General features: G+C 37.3%; 2 protein-coding genes across 2 annotated transcripts; both read right to left on the reverse strand.

Annotated features, from left to right (window-relative positions):
- Window positions 1-2313: 2313 nt before the first annotated feature.
- On the reverse strand, window positions 2314-3724 carry LOC113761757 (probable carbohydrate esterase At4g34215). The gene is made up of 2 exons (XM_027304876.1): window positions 3026-3724; window positions 2314-2936 (listed from the first exon to the last, which is right to left on the reverse strand). The coding sequence occupies exons 1-2, from the start codon at window positions 3596-3598 to the stop codon at window positions 2727-2729; spliced, it is 783 nt and encodes a 260-aa protein (XP_027160677.1). The 5' UTR covers window positions 3599-3724; the 3' UTR covers window positions 2314-2726.
- A 1505-nt stretch (window positions 3725-5229) lies between these two features.
- LOC113761756 (probable LRR receptor-like serine/threonine-protein kinase At4g37250) lies at window positions 5230-9225 on the reverse strand. Its single transcript, XM_027304875.1, has 2 exons — window positions 7280-9225; window positions 5230-6296 (listed from the first exon to the last, which is right to left on the reverse strand). The coding sequence occupies exons 1-2, from the start codon at window positions 9003-9005 to the stop codon at window positions 5599-5601; spliced, it is 2424 nt and encodes an 807-aa protein (XP_027160676.1). The 5' UTR covers window positions 9006-9225; the 3' UTR covers window positions 5230-5598.
- Window positions 9226-13491: the final 4266 nt, after the last annotated feature.

The following is a 13491-nucleotide window of genomic DNA, read 5'->3' on the forward strand; positions in this document are numbered from 1 at the left end:
TTAAATATTCAGTTACATTTAATTGAACCCTTATGTCACTCAATTTATGCTATAGATTTCTACTTTTTTTTTTTTCAGGATCCAACTTCCATTAATGTGGTAGTTTATAAATAATTAGGATATTTTTATCATATATTGTACTATTGCTTCAAAATCTCACTTTTTAATTATACTTTCACGTGCCCTAAATTATAAGAACAATTACATATATTTCTTACCCTATTTAAATTCCTCTCTCGATTATAATTTCTTCCAAAAATATGATCTACTGTGAGTGGCACGAGTGTTTAGACTAGTATATATATAGTGAAAATGGTGTGCTCAAATTAACAAGTATTTAAATTACAATGAACAAACACATTTTCTTGAGCCAAATGTCGGCAACTATAATCATTTCTTGCATTGTAAATAGGGATAATTTCATAAACCTCCCCTGAGATTTCTGATAATTTCAGTCACCTCTCATGAAGTTTGTAAAAGCACACAAACCTCCCTTAATGTTAAGATTTTGATAACAAAGTTAGTCCAATTAGAAAAAAATAATATAAAAAAGCACTTCAAGGAGAGAGATAAAACATTTATTTCATAAATACCCTTTATGCATGTATATAAGTAGTATTAATAAAAGAATAAAAATAATTAAAAGTTAGAAACAATTAATACACATATCTAACCACTCAAAAATGTTCATATTTAATAAATTAGACAACACAAATAAGTAACAAAACTGCACTAATGATTAAAGATTCAGCAAAATAGACTCGTCATCTCTTTTATTATAATATTTACTATGATTATTGTGATTTTGAATAGAAAAGTTTTCGAACTTTACCTTTCTTTTCCCTCATTTCTTCCCTTATTTCCATGACATTACTTTACAATTGTCACAACTTTAAGAGTTTCAAAGAAAATTGAAAAGAAAGGCTTCGTTTGAATTGTTGTTCTATCTTACACGTATCAAATCACTACAATATATTTTTTTATGTATAAAAATTCAAAAAAATAGCAATTCAAACAACAAAAAGGCTCCGTTTGAATAGATGTAAAGTCAAGTAAAAAAAATCGTGGGAAATTTATGGAAAGGAAAAATCTTTTTACATTTGGTTACCAAAAAAAAATGTTGAGAGAAAATGGGAAGTTGGTGGGAAAGTTATGGAAAGAAAAAGGAAAAATCTCTCTGCATTTGATTAGTAAAAAAATTTTTGAGAGAAAATGAGAAGTTGGTAATAATTAGCGATGATTATTAATGTTTTTTGTCCTGCAAATTTTACATGACATGAATAACAGAGGGAAAGTGTAATTAATTTTCTCACTAAACAAATACATGCCCAATTTGGAAAGGGTTGAATTGAGTGATAAGATAAGAGGAATGATAAGTTGGAAGTTTCTTTTCAACAACTCCCACTTACTTTTTTTTAGAAAAAAAAAAAAAACTGGTAACTAGAGAGAGCCCCCATTCAGTTGCATGGATCTACCAAGTGCCGACCTAAGCCCACAATCGGAAGAAAAAGTGACAATGCAGGGAGGGCAAGGTCATCATGCTTAGCATGTTCGATAACTTGTGAGGTTGGCCCGCGGGACTCGAAGAGGTAGGTAGTGATGTTTTTTTTTTTGTTGGAAAAAGGGTAGTGATGCTTAAAGAAATCTTTTTTTTGGATCAGTCAGGCAATCACCTTATAATGAGATCTCCCTGCTTCGAATCCTCTGTCCCCAAAATAGTATCTGTCCCTTATTTGTACAGCTGTCACGTGTCTCTAGTCTTTTATTAACCCAAACTCAAATAAATCGATAATAATCAGTTTATAAGTTTACTCAAAATCAATTAAAACAGATAACTCAAAACTTTTTTTTATTATCTTTTTAACAAAAAAGAGGCTTATTGATCATAAACATAAAAATCAACTAAAATTCTTCTTTATTTTTTACCTCAAATCAACAAGACTCTTTTTTGTTAAAAAGAAAATAAAAAAGAGTTTTGAATTATCTGTTTTAATTAATTTTGAATAAACTTGTAAATCGATTATTATCGATTTATTTGAGTTTGGATTAACAAAACGCTAGAGACACGTGTCAGCTATATAAATAAGGGACAAAGAGGATAGAGACTACCTGGGACAGAGGATTCAAAGCCGCATTAAGCAAGCAAGCACATAGATTTGAGTCTTAACTCTGCAACTTTTCTAAACTCTTCCTATACTTGGCACAAGATTTTTTATTTAGAAAAATTTAGTCCTCCGAGAATCAATGGAAACACACGTACGGGCAATCCGTAGATGCAACAAACTTCGAAATTTGGATACAATTAAAAAACAGTTGGGGAGTTCAACGTAGATTTATTCAAAGCAACTGATTATCCCGCCACTATGCTATGCGGGGAAGTATGGTACGTAAAAACAGTGGCTAAAACAGCGGGGCCGGTGGGTGTGGGAAGGAAAGAACGGCCGGACATCGAACATTGCCATTTGCCAAGCCCGACAGAAAAGGACCCCACAATCCACATGATTATGTTTTAGGCCCTAACTAATACTAATACGACTACTAATATGATTATTAATATGTTTTGGAGCTCAAAAGCTTCTTATTACACACAATCAGAGACAGATTATCAAATTATTGCTACCTTGCGCCAAGTTGGCCCCATGGTCGTCTCTCATCGCTCGTTATTGCTCTCTCATCCCACGCACAAAACATACCATACCCCATTACAAAGAGGTAACTAACTTCATTCATACTGAAGAAGAAGAAGCGAAATTGGAAAGGTAAGCATCGGCTAACATATGACCCAATTGAACCTGAGCCTGCGTAGTTAAGTGGAGATGATCTTCCTTGAGCTGCAGCCCTTTAGCATCCACGCATACCACATTCTCCATTTTCATCCCCATCTGTGCTTCCCTTATCTTTTCCACGTACTTTCCATCCCCCGAAGCTATTGCCACCTAATTGATAAGTTGCTGTAATTACAAGCAGTGCCTGACCCACCTTTTTTTTTAATTTAAAAAAAATTACTAAAAAAGTGTCAACTAACCTGAATAATGGGAAGTGAGGGCAAATTAAGATCAGTACGGACATTCTTAATCAATGTCTCCATCTTAGCCTCATAGCATTCTGCATCTTTGTGCGACGACGTATCACTCTCACCTTGGTACCAAAGCATCGCCTTAATTTCACCACCGCCGCCGTTATGATGCACGGCGGCTTTGACCCTCTTGATCATATTCTCATACAAGTGGGTTCCACGTTCCCACTCTTTTATGGCTGTCCCGCCCACAGCACAAGGCACTAGGCCTACGATCCCCGCTCGCTCCTTCACTGCGTTGGCAAATGACATCCCCGGTCCCACCCCACATACTTTCTTGGTGTCGATGTCGTGGTGGAGTGGCTCACGAGCCGCTTCCCAGCGGAGGTGGGCGGTGAGGCGGAAGATGTTGGAAGGGTCCGGGGTACATTCCGGAGGAACGACGCCGTCCCAGTGCTTATGCTTAGAATGGTGGTCACGATTCACGCCGCCCCGGCCGGCCATGTTGCTCTGGCCTGAGAGGATGAAGATGTGTTTGGTGGGTTGGGCTTCATTTCTCTGAGTTGAGTTGTGCAGCTCCATGAATTGGAGGCTATCGGGTTTGTTTCAGATCCAGGAGGCCTTCCCAAGTGGCGTTGTTAAAATGGGGTTTCTTGGTTTTAGGCTTTTAGTGGTCTTTGGATTCCAATGCCAATTATTTTAGTCTTGTACTAGGTACTGGTACTGGCTAATTATTTAGTCTTGTACCTGGTACTGATGTCATATACTTTTTCCTTTTCTAATTTTTGTGGGGATAATTTTAGAAACTCCTTGAGATTTTTGATAATTTTGCTAGCCTTCCTTCAAGTTTTGAAAATATTGCAAACCTCACCTATTCATATATCTTTATAGCATGTCAGTCCAAATTAGAAAAAAGTGAGAACAAAATATTGAATTTTAGGTTGGATTGCACATTATTTATACCTTATTTACACGCATTGGCTTGTTTACATCATCAATGCGTTTTTCAACTATATTTTTATTTTACATATATCTCATCAAAAAAGTGTTACAGTATTTTTTTCAAAAAATTATCCCAAATAATCTCCTATCCAAATACACTCGATAGCTTTCAATTTCAAAAATACCCTTTAGACTTCTAGCATCGCCGATTTTTTTTTTCAAATCTTATCTTTAATTTAATTATAGATTACCCCCTTTGATTAGAGTTTGGTAGCAATCTTTTCCATATACTCAAGAAAATACACAAATGCTTCTTGATGGTTAACAAATCAAATACATTAATCAACTTTCGTATTATGCTACTAAACAAGAAATTTGGCCAGTCTATCTCTGCATTTACCAACAAGAAAAACAAAAGCATTAAGTTTTTCCGGACAACCTTTTGTGCAGTATGGATATTAATGTTGGAAGATAGATGTTCAAGCAAACGTTAATAATATTATTTCAACCGAACACTTACAAGTTACAATCCTACTTGGTGGTTTGCTTGGTAATATAACAGCAATGATATGTGTTTTGCATAAGTGAAATGACTCATATTCAGTCCTTGATTACGGATTTGGTATAAGCCTTAATCCATACAGATACAGAGTACGAAACTCATAAAATCCCCCTTTCTACACAAAAGGTGAAGCTTGCACGCTTGAAAGCGTCCAGCAGCAACTTTTGTCAAAATGAAAAACTGACGAGTAGTTGAAACTTTTCGGCCTAATGGCCTAAAGGCTCATGCGTTTGGTTGGAGTTGGACTTTTGGGTTCGCCAGCAGATTACATTTGGAAACACCTGTCCCACTATTTATTCTACGCTGGTGAAGGCAGTATATCAGCAGCGGTTAATGAACCACTTCTTGAAAAGGGTGGGTCTTAATACTCTGTTTGGACGGTAGGTGGGAGTTCAAATTTCATTCATAGCAAAAAAAAATCAAAAATTGTGCCAAAAAACACTCTTGGTCTAGTAACGTCGTCCACTCCTCTAGTTTAGAATAGATAGATTATACAATAGTTGTCGTTTTCAAAAAAAAAAAAACTGCTTATTGGTTGAATTTTCACGCCCTGTTCATTTGAATTTTAAGATGGTTAACACTTAATGGTCTAATCTTCTGTGAATTTTTTTTTCTGTGAATTACTAAGAAGCCTGAAATCCGAATTATCCACACACACACATTTAATGATGAAATGCTTGCATCTATTCTTCTATATTAAAAGTAGTGTTTCATATTGCAGCTCCTTGATTCTTCCTTGTAATCTCCTTTCCTTTAGTGAGCAATTACTCTGCTTCTCTGAGCATGTCAAACGCTTATCAAGACAAGCAAGTTCTCATTATGGTGCTCACTTTCTTAACAACAAAGTAAAGATAAAATGCACCATATCATATGATAGACCGTCGGAATTCTGTCTTACACAAATACCAATTTCATTCATCATCAGTCAAACTTTGCAACACTTGTACGAGTTATCAACAAAAGCATTCCTCCCGCCAGACATTCTTCCAAGTCAAAAAGACCAAAGGCGATCGCCCCTTTTTCTCTTTCTCTTTCTCTTTTTTCTCCACTATATTTAAGCTTTTGCCCAGCACCATGATTAGTACGAAGGAGAAGTCTGGATTCTATCAAGAACTTGAAGCGCATCTTTCATGGAAGGTCTCTTTTGCGGGTTTAATGAAGCACAACTAAAGCCTAGCTTAAAGCATTCCAGCATGGCATCCTCCCTGTTTGCCACGTCTCCTCTAATTGCCACATCAGCCAACCGTAACACCCGGTTCTTGTCTTCCATCAGCAGGCCGGCGGTCCACTGGCCCAATTCCCGGTCTGAAAACACTTTGCCCGTTAAAAGCTCGAGCAGTAGAATTCCAAAGGAGTAAACGTCCCACTTGGGATTAGGCTTCAGGTTATTGAGCGACTCTGGGGCGTGATAAGGTGATGTGCAACCCATGAAGCCTGCAGGTGCAATGCAAGGGCTGCCATTGATAGAGTGGTCGTGCAGCCCATCGCGAGAAGATGATGTAGCAGCAGTAGCAGTACTAGTACTGCTTCTCATGCTACCGAAATGCCGAGATGAAAAGGCATCTGTTTTGTAGCTATTTTTGCCATGTAGAAGCGAATGAAGCCCAAAATCGCTGATTATTGGCTCCATTTCTGGCGTCAAAAGAATGTTGCTAGGCTTGATGTTGCCATGCACATGTCTCTTTTCATGGACGTATGCTAGTCCTCTAGCAACTCCTTTTGCTACCTTTAGCCGGACTTGAAAGGGCATATGGTAAGGTGATGAGCCAACCTTTCCTGGAATTGGAAAATACAATCAAAATGTGAGTGCCTATGAAAACGCAGCTCAAATCACAATGGTAAATCTATAGAAATTCACATTTGATAGCCCCAAAAAAAAAGAGAGTAAGGGGACTTGGAAACGTAAACGACATGCATATGATTGCAAATGGAAGTTCAATTTTTGCGCTTTCAACTTTAGAATAATTGATCAAAAAAACATCAAATTAAATCTGAAAGTGACCATTTTCCGAGAAACAAAATCATATAGCTTGTCGGCTTTGTCTATGTGAATCTTTGTGCCTTTGATAGAATGTTAGCAACGGACAGAAATGTGACTCATGCTTTTGGCGTATTATGTGTTTTTCTTCGGGTAGGCAGTGGGCGGTAGGCGAGGGTTATCCCCAAATCACATGGACATTAATGGATAGGAGCCACAGGCGTTCACAAGGGAATAGTTTCAGAGAGAGAGAGAGAGATTCGTTCCTAATCCAGTCTGTGACAAGCGGCGACAGCCTAGTATCATTGCAATGTGTTTTTTTTTTTTTTTTTTTTAAAGAAAAACTTCAAGAAATTGCAATTCAAAGGTAAAACCTACTAATTTAGTGACAATGAGATCACAAATTTAGTCAAATAACACGGAAAGATGTAAGCACATTAGTACTACTACCAGCCTACCACATTGTTAAGATCTAAAGACAAATGATTCAACACAATGATAATAATGATGATAATGCAAAATGACTAGCATATTGGGTTCTAAAATCAAGCTATCCATATGCAACATTTTATTTTCCAGCGTCACTTCGGGGCAACAGAATTTAGTAGGATGATTTGGTGAATTACCAGAAGTTTCAGAACTATGAAAGTGTATTCCAGCGGAATTAAGATCGGTATGAAAAATAACTTCTTCCAATTGAAATCAGCTCCAAAAACTTTGATATTTTCTAAATCACTGAACTGCGGTAAAAGATTGAGATTTGGGGATGAAAAGAGCTTACTGTAACCGGCATTAGCTAAACTGCCGTTGGAGATGTAATCATAGATGACAAGCTTCTCATCGTCTCCCCAGTAGAACCCTCTGAGCAGAACCAAGTTTGGATGGCGCAGCTTTGCGATAGCTTTAACTTGACTCTCAAAGTCTTTGAACCTCTCAAAACCGCTCTCTCCAATCCTTCTAACAGCAAATGCAGAACCGTCCTCAAGTACAGCTTTGTAAACTATGCTTGCAGCAGCACTAGACCCCAGTATATATGCAGAAGCCTTCAATAAAGTCTCGATATCAAGTTCAGTTTCTCCATCAACCATCACAAGTGACCTTTCGCTCTTGTACTTAGTGCTCCGCTCCTTCTCATGATACTGATCTATTTGATGTCCAATGTCCATGTTCTTGTTTTCATCATCGCAGTCCGAGGCGGTAGCCTCTGATGTTTCTTCACCATTTCTTATAGTTAGGCACGACCAAGAGGGCAGGCTTCTTGAAGTTGTCTCCTTCGCTGTTGAGAGCTGTGAATCTTTGACGTTATCTTTCTGCTGTTTATCTACTGCTACTGGAAGTGGAATCTCTTTGCTTCCTTCATCTGCTCTTCGCTTCCTTAGTTGGTAGACATACAAACAGATAATTGCAAGGACTCCAATGCCAGCTAAATCTCCAATTGCAATTCCAGCTATCGTTCCTGGTTTTAGCCTGTGTTGTCCTTGATTTTGGGCTGCATTTGCTGCTGCTCCCGGTGAGCTTGGCAGGGGGGTCGAGTCGATTGTCTGTGGTATGGCCGCAATTGCCGGAGCAGAGGAATTTGTTGTGGATATATTGGGTGGTGCCGATAAACTTGAAGGAACAGTACAAAGTTTCTTGAGCGGTTTGCCACAGAGGTCCATGTTTCCCCTGAAGGACTCTGTTTGCTGGTTAGATAATGCCATTGATTCAGGGATTTCTCCAGTGAGGTTGTTGAATGAGAGATTAATAGTTGCATTTGCTGGGATTTTCTTCGCAAATTCTGGAGATACCGGGCCAGAGAGCTTGTTGGTAGAAAGATTTAAGTACCTTAATCTTTCTCCACCAAATTCAAGTGGTAGTGATCCAGTCAGCAAATTCGAAGACAAATCTAGTACTTCAACGTACAGAAACCCATTTGGAATAGTACCCGAAAAGAAGTTTCTTTTCAGAGAAACCACAGTTAACTCCTGCAGAGACGGTAAATTCGGAGGGAGATTTCCAGCTAAAGCATTGTCAGAGAGATTGAGGAGCTTGAGATTCTTCAGTCCTCCTCCGCTGAACCCCGGTAGCCCGCCAGTTATTGCATTGCTGGACAGCGACAGCACTTGGAGCTCTGAAGCATTGAACAGCGAATTGGGAAGGGTCCCATTCAAGAAATTGCCAGAGAGATCAAGAGTACGGAGGTGTTGGATGTATCCCAAATCTTCAGGAATTGAACCCAAGAGCTTAGAGTTCGGAAGAACTAAGCTTATGACTCGAAACATAGCCGGCGTGCCAAAGGGCGTTTCAACTTGCGCGCACGTCACACCAGTCCATAAACACGGCGTCTCGTCATCATAGTTCCAGTTATCAAGCACTGACAAAGGGTCATTGAGAATGGAGTATTTGAAGGAAAGCAAGAGCGTTCCATCTACGTTCAGAGCCAGAGAAGGAAGCAAAAGACGCAAAAACAGGGTGGAAAAGCACCAAAGTATGTGAAAAAAACTTCTCATTCTAAACCAGCTGCTCATTGGTTTCTTGGTATTAGGCGCTCATAGAAGTCCGAGATGGTCATTGCTATTCATAAGCAAGAAGAAGTGGAGAAAATAAGAACGATTGAGACGGTAACCAACTTCACAGATGTTGTTTTGGTGACCAAAAATATAAGGACCAAAACTAAGGAGATATTGTAAATGGAGTCAGTTTGAGAGATGGTAAGGAGAGACGGGGGACGAAGACAAGGCTAAAAGGTTCTGTTGATAAGCCTCTGCTTTAATGACTAATGATAAATTGATGTTGATATAAATGGAGTATGAGCACCTCACTAAGCGTGGGGGAATCAAACTGAAAGCTACTCCACTGTACCTGGTTTTCGTGGATTCAATACGCAGTTAGACATTCGGGGCAAACTTTATATAGTACTATTATTTTGTCAAAATATGTGATCATTCAAGTAGTAAAATATACGTGGAAAAGAAAGCAGAGGGGAATCTTGACGTTGTAGCTACTGGACGCCCTGAATGATTAGTTGGAATCAGACAGAATTGATACGCAGGGCAGCTACTAAAGGCCACATTCTCTTTTGACTGCTTCTGCTTGGTTCTCACACCTTTGCCACTAATTCAAATTTACACAAGGGTAACTTTTAAAAATGTACCAAGCTAAAACGCTGTTTTGCATTGATGTCCTTGTATCCTCGCAATTTTGCTCCAGCATTCCCTCACCTATCAAAAAATGTATTGGAACCACCAATTTATTTTGTGAACAGAAATTAATGTTCTGTTTGATAATCCAATTCAGCACTTAAATTAATTTAAGGGTTCAAATTTTAACATGTTCAAACGCTTTTGATAGCCAAAAATAGAATATCTGAATTAATTAAATGGCACTGAATTTCATAAGCAAAAGTTGCTCCAAAAAATAAGTGATAAATGTAGTATACATTCAAATGTATCATATTTACCACTTGATAATTCAAATAATTTAATGAATTCAGATTTTAGATTTAAGTTTTCATATTTTAATTTGACCAAACGTACCCTAATTCCACTTACTTTTCACCTCGTGGCTAAAAGGGTATATTACCAGGTTATAGAGATATTTAAAAACTATAAAATTCTAACATTGCAGAGACCCAAGTTACTACTAAACATGCCCAAGTTTTACTAGTATTTGTTCAGACAAGCTAGCTAATTGGATCTATAATTTATGGTGCATTTGATAAAATTGAAGTTTGAAAATTGAAATATGAAATTTGAAGTTTGATTCATTAAGCTATTGAATTATTAAATATTAAATTAAATGCACTTGAATGCATATCACATTCAGTGATAAGTGAATAGTTTATCACTTATTTTTTGGAAGCAAAATTTGCTTTGAAAATTCAGTGCTAGTTAATTAATTCATATGTTAAATTTTTTGTTATCAAACGTTTTTGAATATATTAAGATTTGAATATATTAAATTTATTGTTAAAATTGTGACAAAAACAAAGTAAAAGCGTACACGCGTTTGGTCTGGACTGCTAAGTTTCGTTAATGTGCTGGAAACAAAACCTGTACCAGCACTCAAAAAAAAAAAAAAAAAGTTCTCTGATACTCTACTTGTGACTGCTCAAATTGGGGGACCGTCCCAAGCCATTTAAACTTTAAACTGAAGGGTCTTTGAAAAGACCATCATCGTTGGTTGTATTCTGCCCTACAACTCAACTGCTCTGCCTTAAGTCGAGTAACATAAACTCAGCCAAACCCGCTAAGATATGACATGCGACCTAATGTGCCCTTCCCTTCAGACAAAAGTGGCATCCAACTCTAACCATCCATACGCCTTAAAAGACTTCCAACCAACACCCTACAACACCAACATTTTCGATCGGCATACGAATATTAGAAATTAGTAAAATTTCTCCCACCAGACGGTTTTAATTCATGTAAATGCGTATTTTAGAACCAATTGGTGTTTCTTTATTACAACGTCAAATTAAAAATATCACTATAAACTTGAGCAGGACTGGTTTTCTTTGGTGGGTAATTTGGTTCTTACCAAAGGGGTTGAAAGAAATGTTATAAAAATGTATTGAGATTTGAAAAGCATTCATAAAGTTTTTTTTTAGAAAAAAAAAGAGTAGTTCATTGTATAATCTGTTGCATAGGCCTTTCTTGAAGTTGGGTGACAAGTATATATTAGCTAGCACGTAGAGAATGGAATAACTGGGAGCAAGGTTGGTAGAATTTTTCATGTTTTGTGACGCAAGTAATGTGGACTAACGTCCGACCTCTCCTGGAATTGTGTACAGGCTACCTACTTGTTTGTTTGATTGTTTCGTAGTGCGAGACTGGTGTCTAGAAAAAGTTTGAAAAGAGAACGGACTCATGTCGGATTAGTTTACGTGGCTAAGGGTTTGAATAGACAGCTTAAATCCCCCAACCCCGGTATATCTTGACTCTTCCTCCCCCACCCCCTTCTCCCCTCGTTTCTTTATCTTGTTTTGTTCATCAAGAGAAATTCTTAAGTTGATGTAATTCATTATTTAAAATAATTCATTAATTTTTCTGTCAATCATCAATTTCTATATTACTTTTACTCTAGATTATACTAGGGGAGAGTTTAACGGAGTCGAGAAATATAGAGGAAGTAATTCCAACATTTTGCATCCACAATAAAAATTGTGGAGGGTGTGGAATAGTATGCGTCTCTAATCATGTGCTTGGCATACTGGAGGATAGGGGTTATGGCGAGTCAAGCTGCTCGCAAATTGGTCAAAAGCTTGATTCCGACTCAGTTTAATCGAGTTTGGGTTTGAGCTACTCGATTATGCTGGCGAGTTGAGTTCGAACATTAAGCACATTGCTCGAGTGCTCGATAAACCTAATCGAGTTGCATGCATATATATAAAAAAAATTATATTTTTATCAATTACGAAATTACTATTTTGGGTTTATGTTTTAGCAAATTTATGTGAAACTTAGTTTACTTAAGAAATTTGTGATGGGAAAAAGTAAAATCCTAAATTCAATATTTCTAAAACGATGAAAATTTAAAATAAGAAAACTTGAAAATGCAAGAACTTCGAATTCGAGCTTCTAAGCTTGAGCTTGACATTGACCACTCGAACTCGTTTAGATTTGGAGGGGACTTCGAATTGAGCTCGAGCTAAGCCACCATGTCGAGTTGAGCTCGAGTTTTGTCTTGAATGCTCGTTCGAACTTGAGTACCTTAGGAAAATATCAAGTTCGAGTTCAAGTATAGCAATATTCGAGTTCGATTCGACTTGAATACACTCCTATTGGATGATGGAAAAGTTTGTGAATTCAGTGGGATTGGGACTCTCAATTTGTTTTGAGAAGATCCATTGAGTTAAACCGTGGGTTGCATTGTGGTATAATTAGGAATAGGTGTGCAAACGAGATGAGTCGAATAGAATTTTGACTTAATCGAGCCGAACTTCAACTTAGTTTTATAAAACTCAAACTCGAGCTGAGCTTTCAATGTAAAACTCGAGCTCGCACTTGACTCAAATTCGAGTCGAGGTTGAGCTCGAGATTAAAAAATAAAAATAATTATTTTATTTTTAAAAATAAATAAAATAATAAATTTTTTTAACAAATTATAAAATATTAGAGATATATGTGTAATTTTACTATTAAAATAAGAAATTAAAAATATAATCAAGTCGACTCACAAGCTAACGAGCAAAGTATCTTTGAAATCGAGTTCGACTTGATCCTCGAACTTGATATTAACGCGAGCGACTCGATTTATTTGCAACCCTAGTCAAAAAAATATGGGCTAGCCCTATTCCACAATCTAGAACGCACTAGGTACATTTTCTAATTTCTACGAGGATAACTAGTCAAATACAATCCTCTTGCAGTTTAAGCTGACACCAATACAGTAAACAAATTTTTATTTTCAGTACTTGGTCCAAACACTGTATAACTCTTCGTATTTTAGTGACACAAAAAAAAGTTAGTTCTATTAGGGGTAGCAAAATGAAAATTGGATGGTTAACCATGAGGTTTTTGGTTCAATTCTCAAGATGTTTAGTTTTCTTTCAAAAAAAAAAAAATTCACTTGCAAATTGTCAACCATGGCCCCCAGGGCATATGACGTAGCAGTTGAGGGGTCGGCTTTGAGTTGCTAGCTTTCCCACTGATCGGGGTTCGATTCGTGCCCTCTACGCTGCACATCCTGACTCGCTCGGAAAAGCTGTATGGGGCTATCGGCTTCCCTCCGGTTTGGTGTGCCGGCTCGGATCCAAAGGGCTCGAGTTGGGGCATGTTACAGGTTACAAAAAAAAAAAAAAAAATTTATCAACCATGTAACGATCAAGTAGTCAATTGAAATGGAAACACAGATGTATGCATCTTTTTTTTTTTTTTTTTTTAAAGCAACTGAAATACCAATGTGCGGGGCAAAAGATGGAATATAACAGCCTTTTTTTAAAAAAAAAAAATCGAATGAATTTGCAAAGAACAACATATTTAGGACCAAAAGATGGAATATAACAGCCTTTTT

The sequence above is a fragment of the Coffea eugenioides genome, chromosome 2 (genome assembly GCF_003713205.1).
Source record: "Coffea eugenioides isolate CCC68of chromosome 2, Ceug_1.0, whole genome shotgun sequence".
Classification (NCBI taxonomy): Eukaryota; Viridiplantae; Streptophyta; class Magnoliopsida; order Gentianales; family Rubiaceae; genus Coffea; species Coffea eugenioides.

Bases quoted from the DNA above. Each gene is read 5' to 3' on its own strand.
- LOC113761756 (XM_027304875.1), bottom strand. From the start codon at position 9,005: ATGAGCAGCTGGTTTAGAATGAGAAGTTTTTTTCACATACTTTGGTGC. The intron at 6,297-7,279 runs GTAAGCTCTTTT...TTCCAATTCCAG, and splicing joins TTTAGCTAATGCCGGTTACA to GAAAGGTTGGCTCATCACCT.
- LOC113761757 (XM_027304876.1), bottom strand. From the start codon at position 3,598: ATGGAGCTGCACAACTCAACTCAGAGAAATGAAGCCCAACCCACCAAA. The intron at 2,937-3,025 runs GTTAGTTGACAC...CTTATCAATTAG, and splicing joins CCTCACTTCCCATTATTCAG to GTGGCAATAGCTTCGGGGGA.